Below are 14,575 nucleotides of genomic sequence, written 5' to 3' on the forward strand. Positions count from 1 at the left end.
TTTGAAATTCACTGCTCGCCTGAAGGACCTTACACTTATCTGTATGTGTTGGGTATAGAGATGAGGTAGTCATTCAAAAATCATATTAAACACTAGTATTGCACACAGTGAGTCCATGTAACCTATTTGACTTGTTAAGCACATTTTTATTCCTGAACTTATTTAGGCTTGCCAATAACAAGGGGGTTGCATATTTGACACTACAGTTTTTAATTAATATATAACGGTTTCAAAAAACAATTCCACTTTTACATCATGGGGTGTGTAGACCAGTGACTACAAAAGTCTAAATTTAATCCATTTTAAATTGCTAAAGCACAACAAAATGTGTAAAAAGTCAAGGGGTGTGAACTTTCTGGAAAGATGTCGACTTTGCTAATGCACACATTCCCCTCCAATTGCTCACTGCGGTTTACAAACCTGATCAATTGGAAGATGCACAGTGCTGGCGGCTACAAATGGTGGCTTTCATGTTCCTAAGAGCCTTTGCCAAAAGGAGTTCTGTACACAAACACACTCTCTGCGGTCTCACTTAGGACACAATGAGGAATGACAGTGTCTTGGCTCTGGGGTGAAATTTCCCGTAGGTACCGATCTAGGATCATCTTTGCTCTCCCAATCCTAACCATTCAAGTGGGGGAAATGCAAAACCGACCCAAGATCAGCGTCTAGGGACAACTTTTTACCCTACACCTTCAACTTACATGACGGCACTGCTGTTACTTGATCTATGGGCTTGGAGACATGAAAGTGATGAGTTCCAAACCCAAGCTGAACTCATCAGCCAGCCTCTCTCTGCCTGCCTTCTCATGATTGTTTTCCTAAATCAGCCGAGAAGAAGGCTCTTATCCAGCCGCTAGAACATTTCCAGACTTTTGCGTCCCTAACAGCACCCTATTCCATATTTAGTTCACTACTTTTGACCACGGCCCATAAAGTAGTGCACTACGTAAGCAATAGGGTGCCATTTGGGATGCAGACATCCTCTCCCTGATTTAAACTAGAGCCTTGTAGGGAACAGGCCCCAGAGGCCTCCCGAATAAAATGTTCCCCCTCAATTTCATCCCACGACTTGGTAGGTCTGTGGTCTGTTTCTGCTCCTTTATTTGGTGCCAGCGCTGGACTGTTGACCATATGACCGGGTCCCCACTCCTTACATAATGTCTCCCAAATGACAGGACCTTGGTCAAAAGTAGTGCACTATATAGGGAATAGTGTCATTTGGGAAGCAGACAATATTCCTTGCTGCTGCTTTTTTCTTCTCCCAGCTGTTACCAGAACCAGCCTGTAAAGCCCATATGGTTGTATCGTTTTTGGTGAGAGAGAGGGGGGTAAAAGAGGTTTTGAACGGGCCTAATCTTAGCAAAAACAAAGTAGTGCATTATATAGGGTGCATTTGGAACAGACCCATATATTATCAACTAATAAAACAAGGTGTCTTGATTTTTATCTTGCCTGACTTCTGAGTACTCTTTCTCCCTCTCTCTCTCTCCCTGTGCGCAGCTGGATCTGAGTCGGCCCCTGGAGGAGCAGGGCCCTTTGGATGTCATCATCCACAAGCTGGCGGACCTCATTCTGGCGGACCAGAATGACACGCAGGCCCTGCTATTGGTGCAGAGTGTCCAGGTAAGCCAATCAGCACCGCTAAAACATTGTAAGGGTTTGACAGGTGCAGCCATTTCTTTGAGGGCTAAGGGTCTGAAGGTACTGTAGGATGTTTTTCTTTGAGGGGTATGGGTATGTCTTTGGTGATTCTATCCTGTAATTTTGCCCTGAGATTTTGGTGAATGTTTGGTGTTCCTGGATATAAATGTGATAATGAAATATGATTTTTATTTTATTGATTATCTGCAGGAGCTCTCCTAATCATGACTTAATCCAGTCTTATTCAACTACAGGTAACTGCCAAAGTAATGGAAACCCTTGAGCAAATGAGGAATAAAAAGTATATTGAAAGCCTGTGCTTCCACAGTGTGGTTCCTGAGTTAATTTAGCAATTAACATCCCATCATGCTTCAGGTCATAAATAAAAAAGCTGGACAGGCCATTTATTCTGGCCATCATTTTGGCTACCATGGCTATGCCCCCATAGTATGCCAATGCACCCATCCACAGGGCACGAGTGGTCACTGAATGGGTTGATGTGCATGAAAACAATGTTGGTCACCAGAACGCAACCCAATTTATGGGAGATTCTGGAGCATCACCTGAGACAGCGTTTTCCACCACCAGAACACATCCCTCCAATAGAGCTCCAGACACTTGTAGGATCTATTCCAAAGTGCATTGAAGCTGTTCTGGCTCGCGGTGGCCCAAAGCCCAATGAAGAAACTGTTGGTGTTTCCTTTATTTTGGCAGTTACCTTTTATATTCTTACAGGGGCCAGATTTGAGAGAGGTTATTTACAGGGGTACAGATATTTTCTACATGTGATTTACAACGGGTGAAAGTAGATATTTGAATTTTTCCTCGTATAGAACCTCTTATGTATGAAATGTTTTTTTTATGGGCCTAATGGTGAATATGAGTAATTTAACTGTAAAATATATTACCTTTTTAATGTGGCATGAACATGTATTCATCTGATTTGTCAAACAAATCACTTCAAAAAGTAGGCTACCAGCGCATGTTAGTCCAATCTAAAATAATTCTAGCATCTAAAACAGTGCACTGTGCACCCTCTATTTGATGAATGGAAAGACCATCTATTAAAATACCAAAACGTTCAATGGCATTATGAAACTGTCATTAGGCACACCTGAATTGATTGATTGCATCCATCGTTTCGCTCTGCCAGGTATGGGGTCTTGAGAAATCAATCAATGTCAGATTTTTGGATATTGGTTAGGTTACAATTAGGCTGTGGAAATGTTAGCTGAGGTGAGTGCTGCTCATGATCATCTTGACTAGTTGTCTCATTTATTAGCACTGATTAGATCTTTTTGCCAGCATGTTATGTAGCTTAACAAGTGAATTATTTAGCTTCACTCACAGTAGCTTAGGCCTACTCTCAACCAAAAGCCTGTGACATGTCTAATCAATGTAATTTTGTTTCAGTGACTCTGTCTGTATATTTCTCTGTCTGGGCAAATACGTGGAGGTGGTATAGCTCATCTATTCATTTGCTAATCTATCAGAAACAAAATCAAGTGTAGGCCTATTATTTTACTCAATAGTGTATAGATAGCTCCAAAAGCCCACTTAAGGTTGTGAAATATGAACATGAGTCGAATGCTTTTGAAAATATAGAATAGATTTGTTTTATTTTCTTTCGGTATCATGATGAAGATACTCAATGTGCGACCATATGCCTGCTCCCTAGCAAAGCAGGGTGAATGTAGGAAAGAGAACGTGGATCAAAAGCTGATCACAGAAGTATGTCTTGTCTGTTTTAATGAACAAAATAACTTGATTTCTATACAGGCTGCACAGACAAGTAACCTAATTCAACTCAAATATACCTTTCTCTTCTTTTGAAAATAGGACCTGCCTAAATAAATTTAATAATGTAAATATTTTTGATGGTGTGTATTCTCTATGGACTTAATAAAATGGACGGCCACCCACATCTGCACACTACAACTACCACTTGTTTCCGGCATGCCGGCAAGCTCAAGGGATGTATAAAAGGCGTATGCAGGCAAGAATGTGGTAAAAATGGGCCTGTTTGTAAGCGGGTCATACATTGCCAAAAAATGTACAAGCGAAATAACGTAAATCCTATGTGAAAGCAGTATTCGGTTAGTATTGTGGAGTAACTACAATGTTGTTGATCTATCTTCAGTTTTCTACCATCATAGCCATTAAACTCTAACTTTTTCTTAAACACCATTGGCCTCATGGTGAAATCCCTGAGTGGTTTCTTTCCTCTCCAGCAACTGTGTTAGGAATTATACCTTTTTTTTGTGACTGTATTGGTACACCATTCAAAGCTTAATTAATAACTTCACCATGCTCACAGGGATATTCAGTGTCCTTCTGTAGCTCAGTTGGTAGAGCATGGCGCTTGTAACGCCAGGGTAGTGGGTTCGATCCCCGGGACCACCCATACGTAGAATGTATGCACACATGACTGTAAGTCGCTTTGGATAAAAGGGTCTGCTAAATGGCATTTATTATTATTACATTTTTACATATCAACCAATCTGTGACCTTTGCGAGACACAGCAATACCGCCCTGGTCTTTGTTTGAATCATCTATTTTTGAAATAAACTACTTGACTTGGATCTTACAGATACAGTATGTTTGCGGTACAAAGCCGGGGTAGTCAATAAAAAAATGATATTGCACACAGAATGAGTCCATACAACTTATGTGATTTGGACACCTTAATTGTTTTAGGCTTGCCATAACAAAGGGGTTGAATACTTATTGACTTGAGCCATTTGTGTAAAAATGTCAACAAAATAATTCCACTGACATTAGGGGGTGTTGTGTATAGACCACAAAATATTTCTGACGGCACTGTAGGCATACTTTGGAGTAAACATTTAATTGGCAAAGTTTTTGGTGAAAGCCTTGGCATGCCAAAAGTAATTTCTAACTGCCGCACAAACAGGTGTTACTACTTCAAAGTTGCAGGAAATACGAATAACTGATGCATTCTTTTAATCAATTATGTGATTCGTTAAATTGAACGACACTACCGCTGTCTGAGCTGCTCCACGGGATAACCAGCGCTCGCTTGCTACCCGACAGATAATATTCTGCTCAAATTAGGTGAATGTTGATCGCCCATTTTCTCCTTTCCATCAGAGTTGGCTGTCGTTTAGTCTTCGGGGGTTGCCTCTGCTAAGGTTTTTTGAGAGTTTAGGTTTTAGTTTTTTTTGTTTTTTTTTGCCTTTTTTCCCCCTTCAATTTGAGCCCTGGGTGTAGGGAATTTGAGCATGTTTTTTTTTAGATCAAATCAGAGGAGAAAATAACACTTATATGAAAAGCAGTCTCCAATCATGTCAATTGTTTTATCCCTCCAAGCATTTTTGCTAGATATGTATTGGCTTGCTTGAGAAGGCCATTACGGAGAAAAGCAACTATCTCCTCCCTAAGCTCACTTACACTCTTGAAAGCATTACCCTTTGCTTAGCGACCTAATGTCATTATGTAAAAGTTGATCATGATGCTCAGCAGACATGTCTTTCAGCAGACTACGAAACAACCGATGTTGGTGGAGTGGTGTCGCCAGATGTTTGCAGCTGCAATTGGCTGATGTTAGCTACTCTGATTTGGCAGTAACTGGTACGTTGGGTGATAATGATTGACAGCACTTAAGTGGTGGGACTACAGGAAAACAGATGATCCTATTGGAGAATATTGAACAAGGGCTCATTTTTGAACCAAACATTGGATTTTTGCAGGGATGTTTTTGTGGATTTTTATATTAATGTTGATAATTGATCAAAGGGCCGTTCTAAATTGATAAAGGGGCCGGATCTAGCCCATGGGCCGCCAGTTGAATAGCCGTGACTAGAGGTCGACCGATTTAATCGGAATGGCCAATTTAATTAGGGCCGATTTTCAAGTTTTCATAACAATCAGTAATCTGCATTTTTGGAAGCCGATTATATTGCAATCCACGAGGAGACTGTGTACAGGCTGACCACCTGTTACGTGAGTGCAGGCTGCAAGTAGCCATGGTAAGTTGCTAGCTAGCATCAAACTTATAAAAAAACAATCTTAACATAATAACTAGTTAACAAAACATGGTTGATATAACTAGTTTAAGTAGCTTGTCCTGTGTTGTATATAATCAATGTAGAGCCTGAAATTGTCACTTCTCTTGCGTTCAGTGTAATCAGAATCCGGGTATATTCAGCAGCTTGGGTCGCCTGGCTCGTTGCGAACTGTGTGAAGACCATTTCTTCCTAACAAAGACCGTAATTATTTTACCAGAATTTTACATATGACATAACATTGAATGTTGTGCAATGTAACAGTAATATTTAGACTTAGGGTTGGTAACCGTTCGATAAAATATGGAACGGTTCCATATTTCATTGAAAGAATATACATTTTGATTTTGTTTTCGGATTTGACCATTAATGACCCAAGGCTCGTATTTGTGTGTTTTTATTATATTATAATTAAGTCTATGATTTGATAGAGCAGTCTGACTGAGCGGTGGTAGGCAGCAGCAGGCTCTTAAGCATTTATTCAAACTGCAGTTTCCTCCATTTGCCAGCAACTTTTTGCAATGCTTGAAGCACAGCGCGGTTTATGACTTCAAGCCTATCAACTCCCAAGATTAGGCTGGCAATACTATAGTGCCTATAAGAACATCCAGAAGTCAAAGGTCTATGAAATACAAATGGTATAGAGAGAAATAGTCCTATAATAACTACAACCTAAAACATCTTACCTGGGAATATTGAAGACTCATGTTAAAAGGAACCACCAGCTTTCATATGTTTTGAGCAAGGAACTTACACGTTAGCTTTTTTACATGGCACATATTGCAATTTTACTTCTCCAACACTGTTTTTGCATTATTTAAACCAAATTGAAAATTTTTCATTATTTATTTGAGACTAAATTGATTTTATTTATGTATGTATAAGTGTTCATTCAGTAATTCTCTTTTATTACAACGGATAACAAATTACATTTACAACAATACTGAATGAACAATGAACACTATTTTAACTTAATATAATACATAAGATATATCAGCCGATTTTGAATCGGTATCATCTTTTGGTCCTCCAATAATCGGTAGTTATCGGCGTTGAAAAAAAGTAACCGGTCGACCTCTAGCCGTGACCTAATCCGCAGGGGGTTCGCAGGAGTATGGGAAAATCAATGGGTGGTGAATGTAGTACATGTCGCCCATAGCATGTTGGGGTGGAGTACATCGGTGACCTCTCACCTTCCTTGAGTCATCTGTCCCTCACGGAGGGACCGACTAGACGGTTGCATGAGTTGTTGTGCAGAAGGTTGCTAGTTTGTCTTTCACGTGGCAGAACAGAATGCACTGTTACACTCCCTAGCATCGCAGTGAACCACATTAGCTTTCGCAACAGCTAATGGGGATCCTAATAAAATCCCAAACATTGCAAGTTGTGAATTTCGTGAGCTTTTTAGTCAGTGTCTGCTGTCCACATCTACATAAAACTCATGTAATTGACTCCTTAAACTTACCCACTCCTCCCGTCCTCTTTTCTCTAGACACTATACAAACCTAGAGCTGATATATGGCGTACTTTAATGCATAATTTGTTTTCAGTTCCACATGATAAAGTCTGGTTGTTTTTTTTTTTTTTTTAAAGCTTGACACGTTTAATAGTCCTCAGCAAACTTGGATTTGGTTTATAGGCCTATTTTCAGCTTTATATGACTAATGACCCCCATTTAGATTCTTTAATGGTCATTAATTTGAATGTTTACCCTGGACCCCCTCATTCGTTTAAAGAGCCATTGCACTCAAATCACATTTTAGCAGATGTTTTCAGACCTCAAAAGTAGTCTGTCAGAGGGAGTCCATGTCCCAGGCCAGCTGTTTTGTAGATCCAGCTACGTGCCACAATCTAATACTAATGGAAAAGATAAGAACTGTGTTATTTCCAGTTTGTCTGTACTTATCTTGTTTCATTTATCTGATGACATGGGATGTGGACTGCTTTTCAGGCCTGAAAACATCTGACAACTTCTGAAGTAAAATTTCCCTTTTAAAGGGGCATGGTTTTTAAAGTTGATATGTCTAAGGCACAGGGATTAGAGCCCGAGTTGCTTTCATACAGTGAGGTGCAAGAGTATTTGGACAGTGACACAACTCCAGCACTTTGGATTTTAAATAATACAGTGACTGCGGTTGAGGTGCAGACTGTCAGCTTTCTTTGAGGGTATTTTCATCCATATTGGATGAACCGTTTAGAAATTACAGCACTTTTTGTAGAAAGTATTAGGACAAATTGACTAATGTCTAAAGTGGTCAAGTTTAGTATTTGGTTCCATATTCCTAGCACATAATGACATCAAGCTTGTGACTATAAACCTGTTGGATGCATTTGTAATTTGTTTCTCACGTGGGATTACATTAATGTGGATGTTACCATGAGTGCGAATAATCCTGAATGAATCGTGAGTAATGTGTGTGAAAGTTAGAGGCATAAAAGATCATACCCCCAAGACAGAAAAATGCTTAGCATATTTATGTTTAACTTTCTCACTCATCTTTATTCACAATTCTTTCAGAATTACCTGTAATCACGGTAGCCCCCAGATGAATGTATACCTGTTTAGAAATATATTCTATTCTTACTTACAATAAGTGACTCCAAAATGACACTATACATTATTTACCATTAATTTCTAGTGGGCACACAATTATCTGACACACAAACAAAACATACTACAAATGCATCTAACAAGTTTGTAGAGTCACAAGCTTGATGTAGTCATTGCATGCTAGGAATATGGGACCAAATACTAAACTTTTGATTACTTTAAAATGTGAATTTGTCCCAATACTTTTGGTCCCTTAAGATGGGGGGGGGGGAGACAATGCCCCAAAAAATGTTTCCTTTCAAAATGGTTCACCCCATATGGATGAAAATGGCCTCGCATTAAAGCTGACAGTCTTCACTTTAATGTCATTGTGCTGGAGTACAGACCCAAAACAACTGTCACTGTCCAAATGCCTTTGGGCCTCACTGTTTACCAAAACAGACCAAGGAATGTCATAAACAAAAGGATGGTAAATTTAGCCACCTGTTTTTCTATCACATGGATTTCCCTGCGTTCTTTCATCTGGTAAACATGAGGTAATATGCAAACGCCATATTAATACAGGTTTCCACCCTTAGTTGTTCCTGGAGGTGTTGCTTTACACACCTGTCGTCTCAGAAAAACAAACAAAATTCCTCTCCTCCCGCTTCATTTGATGAGGGCGAAAATGGGCGCTCGAAATGGGGGAACATGCTAAATTGGCCAGTAGCCAAGCCTTTAATTTCAAATGTACTTGATTACATGGAGTTCCGTTTTGATTGTTGTAGTGCGTACAGAGATACTAATACATAAAAGCACAGACATGAAAATAAATGGCCTCTACTGTGCTAGCGCAAGGAAGTGGAGAACGGAACAGTACTAAAAACCTTTTTGAAGTCTAACAAATAACGCTTAACTTGGAAGTCACCGGTGTACTTTCTGAAGTCTAGTATACATTTATTTAAACATTCTTCAGATTCATCAAATTAGTGGCTTTGTTGATTTAAGGCTTGCTGAGGCTGTAATATAATTGAGAAATGTTAACATTAGGGTGCAGAATATTTTAAAACTATTTGCAATGGAAAATGAAAATGTGCGCTTCTTGTTCAAGTCTAGGAAGTACCGCTCAGTTTTTGGTGCCTAACAAACATGGCCTTGTGGTGTTTTTTTGTTTGTTACAAAGTGTGTTGCTGCGGTGTGCACTATTGAATACATACCTGATGTTGTTTTGGGACGGTCTTCAGGATTACGTCGACACCCATCCTGAAATGGTGGTTCTGGACCCGCTGCCGGCCATTAGGACGTTGTTGGACCGCTGCAAGTCCTACCAGCTCATCCGCAGGCTTGAAGACTGCATGAAAGGTATAGAGACAGGACTGCCACCCGAAGTACACACACAAACTGACACGCATACACACGCTCACACACACAAACTATCACAAATCCACAGCCATGCATTCACATATCCCAAAACAAAAACACTAGCATCGACATAAATAAAATTTAAATCAGTTACTCACATACTGTGTGTTATACACTTGCTCTGTTTACCTCTGGCCTGGGACTAACACACCTTTTTTATAACCAGCAATGCCATCTGTGTTTATGCGTGTATGAAATTTTGTTTCCCTTTGGGTTGGGAAAGCCCGGAATTCTAAAATACAGGAATCCCTCCCTGGCCTGTGTTCATGTTGCTACTGGCTACCTACATGAGCCCGGCACTTTCCGTAAGACTTTTGTCCTGAGTTGGATGTCAAAAGGCAGGCTTCATTTTGGGGCTTTGCACAAGGGAAATGTGTGGCTTAGGGTGGGTTTATTCACGGAGTGTGTATGAAAACTGCAGAGTGGCTCGTCCTTTGTCCTGCGCCATGGGGCATTCTCAAACTAGCTAAACAAAAGGGATCAGGGTTGAAGAGGCCGAAGGGTTAGCGTTGCTAGCTGCATAGGCACATAGTGTGAATCCCAAATGAGACCCTATTTCCTACATGGTGTATTACTTTGGACGAGTGCCCTATGGGTGCTGGTCAAAAGTAGTACATTATGTAGGGAATATGGTGCAATTTGGTATGCAGTCATAGGCTCTGGCATAACAGTGTTTTATAGTCTGCTTGAAGTTGAATGAAAACGGTGTCTGTCGACTCTGTGCTCTCTTTAGGTGCTGGTACTCCATTTAAATTTTGCAGTACGTGTTTATATTTAAGAGTGAATATTTTGAGCTGCCGGTCTTCAAACAATCGAGGTGTTTGCACCAGCCCAATTCAAACACTTGTTATCGTATGGAAGTAAGGCTAGTTTCTATGTGTACCTATTTGGAGATAATAAGTTAATAAGTAAATTAGGATAGTTTCTGTGACCAATCTATCCTCTAAATGATGGGAGAGCGGTTTACTCTGACCAGTCAATTCGGCAGAATCTATTGGTACTTTTACATCAAGTGGCACGACTTGCAAGAGACATTTTGTTTATGGGTCTAACTTAATAAACTCATTAATGTCATTTAGTTTGTACTCTCCCCTCAACTACTTGAATAATATTTAAAATACTGTTTTTATTTAAAACAACTTGATTTGAAGATGCTTTGATAAAGCCTTGTGGTAATATGAATTATAAAGCATGCTACTGTAGAAGCATTCATAATAGCTCATTGCACCTTTTTTTGAGAAATTAGCTACATAGACGACTGAATACTTAGTTACCTAATACCTACAAATAAAATGATCCCTTAGTGACTCCCCTATCCAGCTGACCTCCAGGACTGAACTTCCAGAGCAAGTGCACTCGACCTGGGGTAGTGTGAGGTGAACCGTGGGTCTTGGCTCCAGCTCCACAATTCTGTTTAAAAATACCTCCGCAGCGAGCAAAGTGTTTTCTGTGGCTGTCCTTCTCCCAGGCAACCACTTCCATGGCAATTAGCCGGTAACGGTATAGACTGAAGAGAATAGGATCCTGGGAAAAAGCCGATAACACTCGCTTAAACTGTGGCTTTATGTAAGAGGCTACTTGAAGGCTTTTAGACTCCTATCAACGCACAGAATTAACATTATCTGGGTCATGTCAGCGCATTACGTTGTCTATTTAGCGCCAAGTTTACTCTTTTTCTTTTCTTTTTTTTTCTTTACATTTTTCTCTGGTAGGCCTAACTTTAAATGTTACTTTCCACACGATTTCCAGTCATATTACAAAGGGCCAACTTTTTGATCCCTTAATGGGTTTTAGCATTCAAGAAATATTGATTGGAATAACAGCGCCAGCTATGTATGGAATGTTAATAGTCTGAGGAGTTGGTAAAATACATACAGATCTGGAACCAGTCGTTCTTATTAAACCTCTTTTAAGGATCCTCTAAATCCAATCTAGGTTGAAAGATTTTGGCTAAAAGGTGGGTTAAGATCACACTTACAGTGAAGTGTAGAAGTAATATGAAAGGATCTATGCATGAGCCAGTCATCCAATCAAGGTTTGTTAGTGCTGGGCTGGAATAACCACACACACACACACACACACACACACACACACACACACACACACACACACACACACACACACACACACACACACACACACACACACACACACACACACACACACACACACACACATATACACACACATATACACACACACACACACACACACACACACACACACACACACACACACACACACACACACAGACGTATACACACACACGTGTGTGTGTGTGTGTGTGTGTGTGTGTGTTTCTAAAAAATAATAATAATAATAGATTTCCAATGACTACTTTTTGTGGCTGTCAGTAACTGCAGCCCTTAGCTTGGTGAAACCAAATAAAAAAAGCAATAACTGATGTGGGTGCCGTTAAATCAATTTTCATTGTGCGCAAACACATTTAGCGGGTGTAGCGAAATGCTTGCGATCCTAGCTCCAACAGTGCAGTAATATCTAACACGCAACCATACACAAATTTTATAAAGTAAAATAATGGAATTAAGAAATACTGAAATATTGATGGATGAGCAATGTCAAAGTATTCAAACCCCTTCCCATTTTGTTACGTTACAGCCTTCCTCATCAGTCTACAAACAATACCCCATAATGTCAAAGTATTCAAACCCCTTCCCATTTTGTTACGTTACAGCCTTCCTCATCAGTCTACAAACAATACCCCATAATGTCAAAGTATTCAAACCCCTTCCCATTTTGTTACGTTACAGCCTTCCCCATCAGTCTACAAACAATACCCCATAATGTCAAAGTATTCAAACCCCTTCCCATTTTGTTACGTTACAGCCTTCCCCATCAGTCTACAAACAATACCCCATAATGTCAAAGTATTCAAACCCCTTCCCATTTTGTTACGTTACAGCCTTCCCCATCAGTCTACAAACAATACCCCATAATGTCAAAGCGAAAACAGGTTCTGAGAAACGTTTTCACATTAATAAAAAATAAGATGCCTTATTCACATAAGTATTCTGACCCTTTACAATGAGACTTGAAATTGAGCTCTGGTGCATCCTGTCATCTTTGATGCTTCTACAACTTGATTGGATTCCACCTGTGGCAAATTTCAATTGATTTGGAAAGGCACACACCTGTCTATGTAAGGTCCCACAGTTGACGGTGCATGTCAGAGCAAAAACCAAGCTATGAGGTCGAATGAGTTGTCCGTAGAGAGCCGAGACATGATTGTGACGAGGCACAGATCTGGGGAAGGGTACCAAAAAACATGTGAAACACAAGATTATCTGGTCGATGAAATTAAGATTGAACTCTTTGGCCTGAATGCCAAGCATCACGTCTGGAGGAAACCTGGCACCATCCCTACGGTGAAGCATGGTAGTGGATGGCAGCATCATGCTGTGGGGTTGTTTTTCAGTGGCAGGGACTGGGAGATTAGTCAGGATCGAGGGAAAGATGAACAAAGCAAAATACAGAGATCCTTGATGAAAACCTGCTCCAGAGCGGTCAGGACCTCACTGGGGTGAAGGTTCACCTTCCAACAGAACAACGACCCTAAGCACACAGCCAAGGAGTGGTTTCGGGACAAGTCTCTGAATTTCTTTGAGGGGCCCAGCAGAGCCTGGACTTGAACCTGATCAAACATCTCTGAAGAGATCTGAAAATGGCTGTGCAGCGACGCTCCCAATCCAACCTGACAGAGCTTGAGAGGATCTGCGGAGAAGTATGGGAGAAAATCCCCAAATACAGGTGTGCCAAGCTTGTAGCGTCATACCCTAGAACACTCAAGGCTCTAATCTCTGCCAAAGGTGCTTCAACAAAGTACTGAGTAACGGTCTGAATACTTATGTAAATGTATTTTTTATGGGGTATTGTGTGTAGATTGAGGGACAATTTAATCCATTTTAGAATAAGGCTGTAACGTAACAAAGTCAAGGCAACTGAATACTTTCCAAATGCACTGCATGTACAGTACCAATCAAGTTTGGACACCTACTCATTCAAGGTTTTTTCTTTATTTTTTACATTGTAGAATAATAGTGAAGACATTAACTGAAATAACACATATGGAAACATGTAGTAACCAAAAGTGTTTCAACAAATCTAAATATATTTGAGATTCTTCAAAGTATCCACCCTTTGCCTTGATGACAGCTTTGCACACTCTTGGCATCCTCTCAACCAGATTCATGAGGAATGTTTTTCCAACAGCCTTGAAGTAGTTCCCACATGCTGAGCACTTGTTGGCTGCTGTTCCTTCACTCTGCGGTCCAACTCCTCCCAAACCATCTCAATTGGGTTGAGGTCGGGTGGTTGTGTAGGCCAGGTCATCTGATGCAGCACTCCATCACTATCCTTGGTCAAATAGCCCTTACATAGCCTGGAGGTGTGTTTTGAATCATTGTCTTGTTGAAAATCTAATGATAGTCCCACTAGGTGCAAACCAGTTGGAGGCGTATCGCTGCAGAATGCTGTGGTAGCCATGCTGGTAAAGTGTATCTTAAATTCTAAATAAATTACTGACAGTGTCACCATCTACTCTGTCTCAAAAAGAAATAGTGGTTGAAACCAAAAATCTCAATTTGGACTCATCAAACCATTTAATATGAAGGGGCTAGATGCATCTTCTAAGGTGAGCTACCGAGTGGCTAGGACAGGCAAGCCCCCATACTATTGTGGAGGACTTAATTCTTCCTGCTTCCGTGAATATGACTGGGACAGTGCTGGGGGGAAAAGCCCAAAAAACTATTCAGACAATGTCTTCATAAAAAAACTTTCACAATGCATCAGTGACATGAGATGTTTTGAAACCATTACTATATTAAATGTTTGGGACAGATTTCCACAGGTGTAATGTCCATTGCTTGTGTTTCATCGCCCAACCAAGTCTCCTTAATGGTGTCCTTTTTAGTAGTGGTTTCTTTGCTGCAATTC

At 40.3% G+C, this 14,575-nt stretch overlaps 1 protein-coding gene across 3 annotated transcripts in view; it reads left to right on the top strand.

Annotated features, from left to right (window-relative positions):
• Positions 1-14,575, top strand: part of itpk1a (inositol-tetrakisphosphate 1-kinase a) — a 57,920-nt gene that overhangs the window by 30,916 nt on the left and 12,429 nt on the right. For all 3 annotated transcript variants that reach the window (XM_046291833.1, XM_046291832.1, XM_046291834.1), the window contains 2 exons: positions 1,504-1,626; positions 9,445-9,562. In XM_046291833.1, coding sequence (XP_046147789.1) covers positions 1,504-1,626; positions 9,445-9,562 — 241 coding nt within the window. The remainder of the gene's footprint in view (positions 1-1,503; positions 1,627-9,444; positions 9,563-14,575) is intronic.

The sequence above is a fragment of the Oncorhynchus gorbuscha genome, linkage group LG12 (genome assembly GCF_021184085.1).
Source record: "Oncorhynchus gorbuscha isolate QuinsamMale2020 ecotype Even-year linkage group LG12, OgorEven_v1.0, whole genome shotgun sequence".
Lineage (NCBI taxonomy): Eukaryota > Metazoa > Chordata > Actinopteri > Salmoniformes > Salmonidae > Oncorhynchus > Oncorhynchus gorbuscha.